At 36.2% G+C, this 14,289-nt stretch overlaps 1 protein-coding gene across 1 annotated transcript; it reads left to right on the plus strand.

Annotated features, from left to right (window-relative positions):
- Positions 1 to 10,022: 10,022 nt before the first annotated feature.
- LOC132757575 (trichohyalin-like) lies at positions 10,023 to 14,066 on the plus strand (the record flags this gene model as incomplete). The annotated part of the gene is given in 3 exon segments (XM_060748891.1): positions 10,023 to 11,045; positions 11,801 to 11,946; positions 14,002 to 14,066. Coding segments are annotated over 3 exon segments (1,091 nt in total), but the record flags the coding sequence as incomplete, so codon positions are not given.
- Between the last annotated feature and the right edge of the window lie 223 nt (positions 14,067 to 14,289).

A 14,289-nucleotide genomic window follows, 5' to 3' on the forward strand; every position in this document is an offset into this window, starting at 1 on the left:
AATCTCTCGGAGATAACTAGCCCGATGCGAGAGTTATTACGCAATGACGTAGAGTTCAGATGGGATTCAGCCCAATCTGACGCTTTTGACAAGGTTAAACAAGTGATTACACAAGCACCTGTTCTCAGTTACTATGATTCATCGAAGCCTGTTAGATTACAATTGGATGCTTCGTCCAAAGGTCTTGGTGTTTGTTGTTTACAAAATGGTAAACCAATTGCATACGCTTCAAAAACACTGACATTGACCGAGACAGGATACGCACAAATAGAAAAAGAGATGCTGGCAATATTATTTGGATGCACTAGATTTAAGCATTATATTTACGGACGGCGCACGGTTGTCGAATCTGACTGTAAACCGATAGTATCTATAATGAGAAAACCACTTTATAGTGCCCCCCTAGGTTACAACGGATGTTATTACAACTTCAAGATTTTGACCTCGATGTTATTCACTGTAGAGGTAAAGATATTCCGCTTGGAGATGCTCTCAGCCGGAATTACGTAACTGACACTTTTCCTAATCTGATTGACGGATTAGAAACACATGTACACACTGTACTGAAATCATTACCGATAAGTGATTTAAAATTGCAGGAAATTCAAACAGCAACGCAAAATGATGCTCAGTTACAAACGCTTATTAGTGTCATTTCTAACGGATGGCCTGACGACAGACGAAATTGCCCTACGACTGTATCAGAATACTGGAATCATAGAGACGAATTGGCTTTTGAAGACAATATTGTGTTCAAGGGTCAAAAAATTGTAATACCAAAATCATTAAGACAGGACATGACTAACGCAGTACATGTGGGTCATTTTGGTGTAGAAAAAACGACAAGACGGGCTAGGGATATAATGTTTTGGCCATCAATGTCAAAACAAATTACAGATTATGTACTTAAGTGCCAGATTTGTTGTAAATATAGAGACTCAAATAAAAAAGAACCATTACATCCTCATGATATACCCAAAGACCATGGCAATATTTATCATGTGATTTATTTACGTGGAATGGTCAAGATTTTATGGTTCTTGTTGACGCTTACAGTCGATATTTCGAGTTCGACCTATTGACTAGCACTTCTAGTACTTGTATTTTAAGAAAACTTAAGGTACATATCAGCAGATTTGGTATCTGTGAGAAGTTAAAAACTGACAATGGGACATGCTTTACTAGCGAACAATTTCAGAACTTCCTTAAACAATGGAACATTAAAAACGAAACTTCAAGTCCCACGCATGCAAGTTCAAATGGACTTAGTGAAGTATATGTTAAAATTGCAAAACGCATTCTTCAGAAAGCTAAGGATGATAATAAAGATCCTTATTTGCCCCTTTTAGAATATAGGAATACACCACTTAAATGTGGATGGTCACCCGCTCAACTTTTAATGGGCAGACGCCTCAAGTCGCTTCTCCCAACAACTAGCAATCAGCTTCTGCCACAAACAGTAAATCATTGTGAAGCAAGAAAGAAAATGGAAGAATTACAATTTATTAGCAAGAATCATTACGATAAAAATGCGCACAAAACGAAACCTCTTAAAATCGGTGAATCTATCAGAATTCGAAAAGATAAGTACTGGGAACCAGCCAAGGTTATAACCCAGCATAATGAACATTCATTTCACGTGCAGACCCCTAACGGTGCTGTTTATCGTAGAAATCGCCGTTTCCTAAACAAAGCTCCTGAATTATCTGACCTGTCAAAACAAACACAGCAACCATCTAAAGTCGATGAACACCAGGAATCTATTTTAAGTGAACAAACAATTCAAAATACCCCTACAGAGTCCCTATCTCTTGCAAATGTGCCAGATAAATCGAAACCATTCACAATCACTAGGTCAGGTAGAGAGGTGAAACCGAATAAGCTTTACTGTGGAAAAGATTGGACAAAGTGATAACAATTGTTGAATTGTTGAAATAGCCATTAGTAAAACTGTAAATCAGTGACATTTAGAAAGGATTAAAAAATTTGCTTGTATATATTAATAATACATGTATATTTCAATGTCATAATTAAAAGATCATTAATTATATTTGATATACTTAAATAATTGTTTTTTACAGATTAATTTGAAATATACTAAATGTGCTTATATTTTTAAACAAGGGGAATGTTGTATATTGTAAACATATGTTTCATCTTAATAATATCTTATACTGTAATGCGCATGTCCATTATCTTCCCGCCACTTATATACTTGGAATATTCAGTTATCATAAAACGATAGAACTAGTAACACGTGTCTGTGTTATATATTACACGCTCTGTGTACATATTAATAAATATACCCATAATACAACATAATGTGTTTTCATGTTGATTTGTTTTGATTGTAATGAAATTGTGTGTTCGTGTTTTTTTGTGTACTTCACTTCAGTGTTGTTACATTTTTCTGGTCCTTCGGGATCATTGATGCCAGCACTCTTAAGTGTTGAGAAATGAGTACCGCTTAATCCGGTGCAAGGGGGCGTGAGGGATGTTGCACTTATTCATAATCCCTCATGTACAGACTCAATCAAACCGAGTCTGCAATTCTTATGTAATTTTGTTGTGATAAATGCTTCCGAGGGATCACTTTTTTTCCAGATTATTAGACGGTTATGGTGGAACTTGTGGATAACTAATTTTTGCCTCCAAAAATCTTTTCAAATAACTGATTTTGCTTTAAAAGCGAGTATGTGACCCAGTGTTGTCAATGACAGCTTGACACCGTCGTTGCATATCCCCTATCAGGTTTCTTAGGACAGCTTGTGTGATGGTATTTAACTCATCAATAAGGGCGGCACTTACTAAGCTCCTGGGTACTTCTTGGCTGGACCTGACGGACTGAAATACGGACCTGTAGCTCATTTCATACATGCTCAATGAGATTAAGATCCGGGGATCGGGCCGGCCATTCCAAACGAGTAATACCCTGTCTTTCCAAGTACTCCTGGACGACATTGGCTGTATGGGGGCGGGCATTATCATCCATCAAAATGAGCCCATTACCAATTGGTTCATCATACAACCTTACCTGGGTTTTAAAGATCTCATCTCGTTACCGCTGGGCAGTCAATATGCATCTGTCGAGGACAATGAGGTCATTACGTCCATCCCGGCAGATTCCACCCCAGATCATTATTGGTCCGCCACCATAGCTATCGTGTTCCGCAATGTTTGCTGTATGGAACCGTTTCCCTGACCTTCGCAATACTCTAGCACGCCTATCTGTGTAGTCCAGGCAGTACCTTGACTCGTCGGTGAAGAGGACAGACGCCAGTCCATCCTGCTCCAACCAACATGGTCCATGGCCCAAGCATATCGGAGCCGGCAGTGGTCTCTATAGACAGCGGGATCCGTATACATGGTCCTCTCGATCGCAGGTCGCCTCTTTCATGCAAACGTGTACTCATAGTTTGTGTTGACACACTCACGCCTGAAGCATTTTGAAGGTCAGAACGAAATAGGATCATTTTGTTTGTACTACTTGCACGTGCAAATGACCTGTCATTCAAGGTTTTGTATACACAGGGTACACTGTCGATACATTACTACACGATTTAAACAATGTAAATATCATAACATTATATGAATTAAAATGCATGATGCTATGTGGAAAACTTGGTGCTTAGCAAACTTTGAGTAGCCCATATACTTATATAAATATGAAATAAAATCTTAATTAATCATAAAATAATTTTAGTATTTCCTGTATTATTGTCATTAACCATACGTTTTATTCCAACTTTATTCGAAAAAGCGGAATTATATTGCTTTTGCATGTCTTCACGATAAATCGGACGGTCCATACACTATAATAACTATCAAAAGCTTCGGCATGCAAGCCTAAGATTGATATGAGGGTTTATTATGGAAAGTTAATGAACCTTGAATAATGCACAAAAGGGAACTTGAGGTATCACTCCATAAGTGAAGCTGGAAAGTCACCATATAACCTATACCACGCCCGTTTAACTCTCAACGAGTGAAAAATGTCCATCGGTTAAAATGTTGTGAGCAACTTCCGTTCCTCGTTGTGAGCACCCGTCTCGGACGTTTGACACGATAAACAAGGTTTTTCATATTTTTTGAAGATTACAGACATTTATGTAAAAATATCGGAATGCAGTTAGCTAGCGATGTGTTTTACGAGTATGCACATGTAAAGATATTGCCTGTTGGTCGACAATTTGATGGAAATACCGTGCGACGCAGTCACTCGGGGTAGCTGGAAAACTGGAGACAACTTCTCTCCGGACCAAATTTAACAATGAAAACGTCGATTTTGGTGAAGTTTTGTGCATTCTAACCTTAAACGGATGCCCACAAGTCTTCAGCGTAAATTATTACATGAAAGTCTTCATAGAAACGAAGTTATATCCTTATTTGCTTTAATCCTCGTTGTGAGCACCATAAACTCGTTGTGAGCAAGACAAGCGCAGTGCGTGTCTGGTTTTAATATGTTTTTCAGATGGTGAAAAAGGGGGCGACCGTGGCTGAGTGGTTAAGGTCGTTGACTTCAAACCACTTGCCCCTCACCTCTTTGGGTTCGAATCCCGACAGGGACTTTGGATTGTTTCATGTGAGGAAGCTATCCAGCTAGCTTACGGAACGTCGATGGTTCTACTAAGGTACCCGTTCGTGCCTGAAATAATGCACGGAAGGGCACCTGATGTCTTCCTCCTCCAGTAAAGCTGGAACGTTGCCATATAACCTATACTGTGTCGATCTGACGTAAAACCCAAAACAAATAAAAGATGGTGAACATATAATTTTCAATTTACCAAAGCAATTAAAACGTTTTTTGCACAGCAGCATTTCTTTGCAAGACGTTGTGCATATCCCGAAGGGGTGGGGGCATATTAGTTTTGAACTGTCCGTCCGTCAGTCCGTCAAGCCGTCCGAAAACTTTAACATTGGCCATAACTTCCTCATAAATAGTAAACGGATTTGATTCATATTTGAACACAACATCCCTGAGCACAAGAGCTTCCTACGGGTCTGTATTTTTCCTCGACCCCTGAATGGCCTTTACCTTGAAGGTCAAATTGTCAAAAAGCATTTAAGATTGGCCACAATGTCCTTATTAGTAAATCAATTTAATTCATAATTAGGCACAACACCTTTTTGGACAAGGCCTTCCAACTGCAGTACTATTCTTTTCAGTGATTGGACATGGGGTCGTTCAAGGAGAGACCGAAGCGAGGCATCAAGTATGTACTTGCCCTGGTCTGAAAAAGATTAGAACTACTAGAAAAACTGTCAGTAATGCATAAAAATCAAAAGAAAAGTTTTGGTCATGTCTCTTGCACAAACATTCTTTTCAGTTAAACACACTGTAAAATTAGCTAACCCAAAATTGTACCAGTGGTGAAACACCTAAGAAGTCAAGAAGATTTCTTAAAATGCCACTATTTCATGATGAAAATGCTATTTAAATGTCAAACACAGACTGTCATGAGATTTCTATGAAAGACAGTGCAACTAAAATCATGAAAAATGCTCGTGTACAGAGCAAACAAACGCTGAGAACTATTTGAATCTGTTATTATGCGACCATCGTTTTTCGCAGAGGATTACCTATTTTGTGTATTGTAACTCTTAGCACTTCACTAGTATATTCTTAGCTTAAAAGATAATGGTAAACAAAAAAAAACTACTTATATCTACAATTTTGCAGATGTTTTGCTGTGTGTGCAAATGGTGGTGAACTAATAAGGGGAGGTAAATTATGTATTGAATTGCATATATTTCGTGTTGCCAGAGTTAACATAGAGGGCAGTCTGTGTGATATAAACATGTATGTATTTATCCTGATTTTTATTCATGTTAGATTGGCCTAGTTATGTAGACAAAGAAGAACTATTGCAAAGAGAAACTATTGTGCAAAAACGTTTTGATTGCTTTTGGTAGGTTGAAAATTGTATTCTCCCCACTTGAATTACATATTAAAACCAGACACGCACTGCGCTTGTCTTGCTCACAACGAGGTTATGGTGCTCACAACGAGGATTAAAGCAAAAAAGGGTATATCTTCCTTTCTATGAAGACTTTCATGTAATAATTTACGCTGAAGTCTTGTGGGCATCTATTTTAGGTTAGAATGCACAAAACTTCACCAGAATCGACGTTTTTCAATGTTAAATTTGGTCCGGAGAGAAGTTGTTTCCAGTTTTCCAGCTACTCCGAGTGACTGCGTCGCACGGTATTTCCATCAAATTGTCGACCAACAGGCAATATCTTTACATGTGCATACTCGTAAAACACATCGCTAGCTAACTGCATTCCAATATTTTTACATAAATGTCTGTAATCTTCAAAAATTATGAAAAACTCACCTTGTTTATCGTGTCACACGTCCTAGACGGGTGCTCAAAACGAGGAACGGAAGTTGCTCACAACAGTTTTACCGATGGACATTTTTCACTCGTTGTGAGTTAAACGGGCGTGTATACTGTGCTAGTACGATGTATAATACAACAACAAAAATATAAAACATATAAAAAACCCAGGTGATCTGGGTTCAATATAACTACTAATTCGACCACTATTTAGATATTTAGAGTAGCTCTACTGTCCTAAGAGTTGGTGTAAAGGATCATGACTGTAACTCTTATAATTTTATGGCCAGAGAGAAAGTTTAAGAATGACAACAAAAATATATCCGACCAATACGTAAACAATGCTTTGTCCTAGAGGTTCTAAGTTTAATAGGGAAGCTATTAATGACTAGAAGATGACGCGATATATTTTATGGGAAAATTGACTATGATCTGAAAATGTTAACAACGTTAACGTTAAGAAGTTCACATAAGTCTTGTTTAAGTGCCCACTTCCATCCTACTAAAACATTACTTTGCATCAAACAATAAAGTAGAAAGTAGAAAGAAACGCCCAAAACAACAAATGTGAAAATGGTGCAGTTGATCAAGCTTGTTTATGGATAGTATTCCCCAGGGTTCTTGTGCTGGACCGGTGATATTTACTCTCTATATAGCTGCCCTTAACAAAATAGTCCAGAAATATCCGGCGGAATTGTATGGATATGCAGACGATCATAAAGTGGCATTCAAAATTAGAGCTGGTGAACATCACAGCGAAGAAATCGTTCGCCAAAAACTCACTGACTGTCTTAATGATATTGTGTCATGGATGACCAGATTTAAGTTAAAAATGAACAATAGCAAAACAGAAATAATAATTGATGGTACAAGATATCAGCTGAAGAAATTGAACATTTCCAGTGTCAATGTTGGTGGGGTCGAAGTCAACTGTGTTGACAATGTGAGAGACCTTGGAGTACAGATGACCAGCACTTTAAGTTTTGACATCCATATTCAAAAGAAGTGTCAGATTGCGCACATGCAGTTAAGAAATTTGAAAGCAATCAGAAAACATCTCACTCAGAAATCTGCAGAAATCCTTGTTCACGGTTTGATTCATTCACATTTAGACTTTTGCAATGGATTATTCGCGGATATTCCAGCCTACCAACTTGATAAATTACAACGTGTGCAGAATCATGCTGCTAGAATTGTCACTGGAGCTATAATGACCATATCGGGCCGATATAGGATTAATGTCGGTATGTCGGCAAAATATGCCGACTATTGGCCGACGTCGGGCCGCTGCAGTACCGACATATTGATTATTATGAAAAATTCTAAATGAAATGGCATTGTTTACTTAATAATGTGAATAAATTGTCCTGTGTATGATTTCAATTACTAGAACCACACTAATCACATTTCGTGTTACATCAAAAAAGATACATCGGGTCTGCGTCGGGCCTACATGACCTATCAATGCAACTATTTTGTATATCGGATTGACGTCGGTACGATATTGCGTTTTCTGTTAAATTGATTATCATGCAGAAAATAATTGTACATTTTGTTATTAATTTCTTAAATAATCATAGTTGAGTTTGGAAATGATATGTGGTTTGTAATTAAATTCAATATTTATGTTTTGACTACATAAAAATCACTCGTTTATTATATTTTAAATGAAAAGCTTGCAAATATTCACTGCAGTCCTACAATTAACAGATTAAGCGCCAAAAAGAAAAGCTAACAAAGGAAGGTGATGAAATGCATGTTTTTTTTAATGTAATGATGATTCAACAAATGTGTAAACGCTGTTAATAATTTGATTTTTACACTAAAAATTATTGGAAAAATACAAATTATCTGTTTGTCTCTTTTTTAAATGTAAAATTATGTTTGAAAATATTTGACACATGATTTCGCGACATGAATTATCATTGTAGTGATTAAAGTTAAATATTCGCCTTTATTATCTTATATTTTGTAAAATATTTATCTTTTATTTTGTGTGTTTGCAGGAGATGCCAAATGCTTGTTGCTAGATGTCATCAACATGCTAGCATAAGAATTATACCTGGTCGATATATCTACTGTTTGCTGGCATCGCACCGCTATTGTTTTGATGTAGGCCCGATGTCGGCAAGAAATATCGGGCCTATATCGTTAAGATATCGGCCCGATATTGTGCTGCCGATGTCGGACCAACATCATTCATATTTGCAGCCGAGGTTAAAGCCGACATCGGGCCGTCATAGAAAACCATGTCGGTTTGATGTCGGGCCGACATAGGATGTTGGCTGGGTACTTACTATCAATCGAGTGCTGAAATGCTTAAATCACTCCACTGACTTCCAATTCGAGCAAGAATCATGTACAAAGTTATTGTGACTGTGTTTCGTGTTGCAAATGGCACTTCGTGAATTGTTCACTAAATGCCAGAGTCAGTACAGGAAAAGACTGAGATCCTCATCATCTAGCCACACTCAGTTTGATATACCATCAACAAATTCAAAACTTGCTGATAGATCTTTGGCTATTGAGGGACCTAAATTGTGGAATTCATTGCCAGACTATCTGAAGGACATTACCAATGAAAATCAGTTTAAGGCCAAACTTAAAACATACTTGTTTGGACTGTTTTTCAACTAGAGTTGTAGATTGACTGTGCCATCGAGACTGGGTTTGGGAGTGTCTTGATCAAGCATATGTGTATATAGTCTTAATACTGTACAGCGCAATCGAATATTTAATATATTTTTGCGCTATATAAATGTCTTGTATTTGTATTTGTATGTTTATTAGAAAGTGCAAATTACCGCCCCTAAGCACCGGCTTAAGCATAACAAAACTTGTTTAACTGCACAAATATGTCGGATAATGAGAATCACATCTTCATGTCTGTGTCATTTTTTTGCTTTGTTAATGTAAAAACTTGGATATATGTTGTATGAAACTTTAAAATGTTTAAACATCCAGAAATTCTCTTTTGAAACTCTCATAATCCAGATAGAAATACATTATGTATTTTCAATAAAAAAAAATCCTGGTATATTTAACGTACCTACATTCTTACCTACCAACACTTTAACTCTACTAAACTGTCATGAGGTGAACATATATTTTTCGGACTGGCCTTAAACATATAATGTGTTGACAGTTGGTGCAAGCTTGTTGCAAACATCTGTTGCTCATATAAATAATGAATACTTCCGGAAATATATACAGTATAATTTGTATTTTCTAAAATCTTTACTGAATTAATTATCAGCACATCTAATTATAAATCATGACAAAACATTTCAGTAATTATATTTTTTACAAATTACTAGAATACCTCCACAGTGCACTACTGTTAGCAATAGAGTTAGTTATTGAAGCATCGATCGTGTTATTGTTATATTTACTGTTGTAAACGTATGTCGGGATTCGATTTGACATAATACACATTTGCCTAGTTCCGGAGTATATGTCAAACACGATAACATTTTTATTATTTTGCCGTCTGATAATGATATAATGGTTATAAACATGTAAGTCCCGCTAGCATAATAAATAGAGCTGATGATGTGTCGAGCTCGAATGTGCAAACAATTGAGAGCGTCCTAGCCCTGCCTATATTATAGTTGAGAATATCGCGTTCCGTGTTTTCCTTCTGTTTTATTAGGAAATAAATATAGTGTTTTATACATAACCCTTATCGAAACCGAAAGTAGGTGGATTGGGAAGTTTTATACAAATGACCTTCGATTATCTGTCAACGTCAGTTAAATTCTTAAGACTAATCGCTTTTTTATTGATTTGTTTTATTGACTTTTCAGTGTGATATCGTTAATACAATGGAGGGTTCTGACGAATTTCGTGAAATCTTCTGTGAGCCTTGTGGAAAAGCTCAACAGAAAACAACAGCAGAAGGGTTTTGTGTTGGCTGTTCTGAATACTTATGCGGACAGTGTTTTAATCATCACAAGCGTTTTAAACAATTTGAGCAACATGTTCTACAAGATAAAAACAGCATGCCTTTGGATCCAAAACATACTGTATCGAAATATGTTTGTACATCGAAGTGTCATGTTCACGCGGATAAAGTAACAGAATATATTTGTAAGACCTGTGATAAGATCGGATGTAACGTTTGCATGACGGTAGACCATCGATCATGTGATGGTGTCAGGTATATCCCGGACGAAGTGAAGAAATCTGATACATCTGTAGAAATACAAGAATTTGCGAAAATGATAGATGATATGATTGAAGAGCAAACAAAATTGTATGTCAAGATTGACCAAAATTTTCAAATGTCCGATGAAATGAACAAAACAGCATGTAATGACCTTGAGCGACAAAAAGATCAGATTGTCACCTTCTTCGAAAAACTTTATGATAAAATAAAAACCGAAATTGTTGGAAAACAGGACGCAGATAAAAAAGTATTTAAAACGTTGTTGAAAGAAGTGAGTATTATGCAAACAAAATTGACAAATCGGAAAGCAAGATTACAAACATTAGAACAAGGTCATCAAATCTGTGAAGCTTTTATTTTCATGAAATACACGCAAGCAGCAATGGGAAGGATGTCAAGTAACATGAAGGAACTTTCAGAAAATGGAAAGGAAAAAACAGCTAGATACGAGCGATCTTTAGATGTCGAAGAACTGAAAGAAGATATCAAATGTTTAGGACGTTTGTTAACTGGAGAAACAGACCAGATAAGACAAAGTAAGAGAAATAAGTAACGACAAATGATATCATAATGTCGTCATTTTACACATAAAATTGTATTTTGCGACTGTTCATTCAGTCGATTACTCTAGTTGTAAAGAAAAGACAATGTCATATTTGAAAACTATTTCTTTCAATGCTATTACATAATTATCGTTCATGCATCATGGAAAAATAATTAGTAATTAAATATATATTCAAATTCGGAAATTATAGTTTATAGAAAAGAGAGAAGGCAAGCTTTGTAATTACTAGTAAAAAGAGCATAACACAATTCAATTCATCTTAATGTTTACAATCGATTTTACATCAGGATGACTGTGTAATAAGCTAAGCGTCAACCCATTAAATGAGACAAAACTACAAAAGAAATTCAATGTTATTATATAATTGTTGTTCATGCACCTTGAAACGATAATTGGTAATTAAATATATATTCAAATTTGGAAATTATAGTTTATAGAAAAGAAAAAAGGCAAGCTTTGTAATCACTAGTAAAAAGAGCGTAACACAATTCAATTCATCTTTTGAATTATGTTTACCATCGATGTTACATCAGGATGAGTTAAAAGCTAAGCGTCTTCCTATTAAATAAGCAAAACTACTTAAATCAGAAAGACATATTAGTTCTTGCATAAAAATGTCAGGGCTTGTCTATAACACTTCTTTTAGTGCTTCGATTATCAATTATTTTTAGAAGACACGTATAAATATGCCATAAATGAATTTGATAATTATGTCATTTGTTCCAGTCGAGTCGGTAAAGAAAAAGATGGAGAAAGAACTCCATATAATACGCCGTGAAAAAGAGGATCTGAAGGACGTTCTAGATAGAACGAATGCAATAGCTGAAGGCCTTAAGAAAAATGTTACTGATTTACAGTCACGTGTACAAAAGGTTAGTTTTATCTCTTTATTGTTGATGAACTTAACTAACGGATATTTGTTTGAATACATCTATTAATCAACATCCTGGTTGCATGGTTGATCGGGCCTGTAAGTGTTTGTACTTTATTTGAGTTTGTGTCGTGAAGGATAATTAGTAGATAATGCCTTTAGGGAGCTGGCAAAATGTTAACATGAATTCTTTAAAGAAAACATGTACATAGGTATATAATACAGACTGGAGTTTGAACATGCGAAGTTTTACAGATTGAATATCTTCAACTTTAGTCAATATTTTAAAGTCACTGTATATAAAATGTTTTAAGCTATTTCATTTTTGCTGAAATAAAATCATACCGATGTATCTGGGTTTTTTCGAAGTGTGGCCGATATCTTTAACCTTTTCCCTCATATAAGCGTGTTTCGACGACTTTTTGCCCCCCCCCCTTTTGAGGCCTCAAACAGTGAAAAAGTGCCCTATTTAGGCCCCAAACACTGGTTTTCGTTTAAGAAATGTTGGCAAAAAAGTGACCACTTTTTCGGCGCCGCCCCCATCCAAATGTTACATCAGGGGGTTGCCAGAATGTGCCCCCTTCTGTTTGGGAGGTTTGAAGGTAGGAGGAGTCCCCCTCATCGCCAAGAAAATTTTGGACATGTGACAGGCTAAAAAATGGCCTCAGGTCGATCATAGGGTAACTAGTAACCGACGCTGAAAAGCCTTTTACTCTATCTCAATTCATTGAGAAGTTGCAGCACTTTGAAATCAGTTTTGATGGAAAAAAACAATGCAAAATAGTGATTTTTGGCAATTTTGAAACGTCCCCCCGTTGCCATGGTAACAGGAAATTTACGATTGAGCATGCTGTTACAGAGGCTATGGTGTAGTCAACATTTGTGCCAAGTTTCATTAGTATTGAAGCATTTATCATAGTTTCATAGCAGTTTGAACTTGTTACAGGAGGCTTTTCAATGAAAACGACCATTTTTCGCAATTTGCTCATGGGGTAAAAGGTTAATTAAAAATATAAAAAAATGTCAAAAAACAACAATTTTTCCCCAAAATTCAGTGTTAGGGCACGTGTTAATATGGAAAATCTAGTTTTTGGTATTCCAAGGGTTTTCACCATTTTTTGTTAACCTTTTCCCTTATATAAGCGTGTTTCGAAGGCTTTTTGCCCCCCCCCCCCTTTTGAGGCCTCAAACAGTGTAAAAATGCCCTATTTAGGCCCCAAACACTGGTTTTCGTTTGAGAAATGTTGTCAAAAAAAGTGACCACTTTTTCAGAAGGGGGATATGTCGCCCCTTCTGTTTGGGGGGTTTGAAGGGGGCGAAGTCCCCCTCATCGCCAAGAAAATTTTGGACATGTGACAGGCTAAAAAATGGCCTCAGGTCAATCTTAGGGTAACTAGTAACCGACGCTGAAAAAACTTTTACTCTATCTCAATTCATTGAGAAGTTGGCAGCACTTTGAAATCAGTTTTGATGAAAAAAAAAACAATGCAAAATAGTGATTTTTGGCAATTTTGAGACGTCCCCCGTTGCCATGGTAACAGGAAATTTACGATTGAGCATGTTGTTACAGAGGCTATGGTGTAGTCAATATTTGTGCCAAGTTTCATCAGTATTGAAGCATTTTTCATAGTTTCATAGCAGTTTGAACCTGTTACAGGAGGCTTTTCAATGAAAACGGCCATTTTTCGCAATATGCTCATGGGATAAAAGATTAAGGCCAATGTTTGAAGGTGTCAATTATCTTTACTTTCCATATAATTAGGGCTGTCGCACAAATTCATGGATAAGCCATGTAAAACAAAAGTCTATCATCCATGCCTTAAAACTTTTAACAAGTTTATGTCTGTGAATTTGCAATAAGAAACATCATTTCATGAAAATTAGACATTTTAATATAAAAAGCATAAATTCAGAAATGAAGTGTGCGTATGTCGGACTATTAACAAACCTCACATATTATCTAGAATGTCATTTCATACCTTAATGCCTTACTAGTGTCGCTTACTTCAATTAGTATCAACAATGTTAAATAAAGAAACGTTATATGTCATTTAAGGAAGAACAAAACAACAAACTCCTGAAAACTGAGAAAGAAAATCAAAAACTGGACTATGAAAGCAGGTATTTCTTAATTTTTACTTGATATATTCATATGATTATTTACGTTATTTGACTTATGGCGGCCCGTAGTTCGTCCAACATAAATCAATTGGTGAAAATTTGATTCTCTGAAAGATAACTGTTCAACTTGTTCTATGACAAATTGTATAAAAAAACACGTTGATCAATACAGCCAAACAATGCTAGAGTTCCAAAACAGAAGAAGACAAAGGCCTACTCCACC

Source organism: Ruditapes philippinarum, unplaced genomic scaffold (genome assembly GCF_026571515.1).
Source record: "Ruditapes philippinarum isolate M1 unplaced genomic scaffold, ASM2657151v2 ctg10510_1_1_1_1, whole genome shotgun sequence".
Taxonomy (NCBI): Eukaryota; Metazoa; Mollusca; class Bivalvia; order Venerida; family Veneridae; genus Ruditapes; species Ruditapes philippinarum.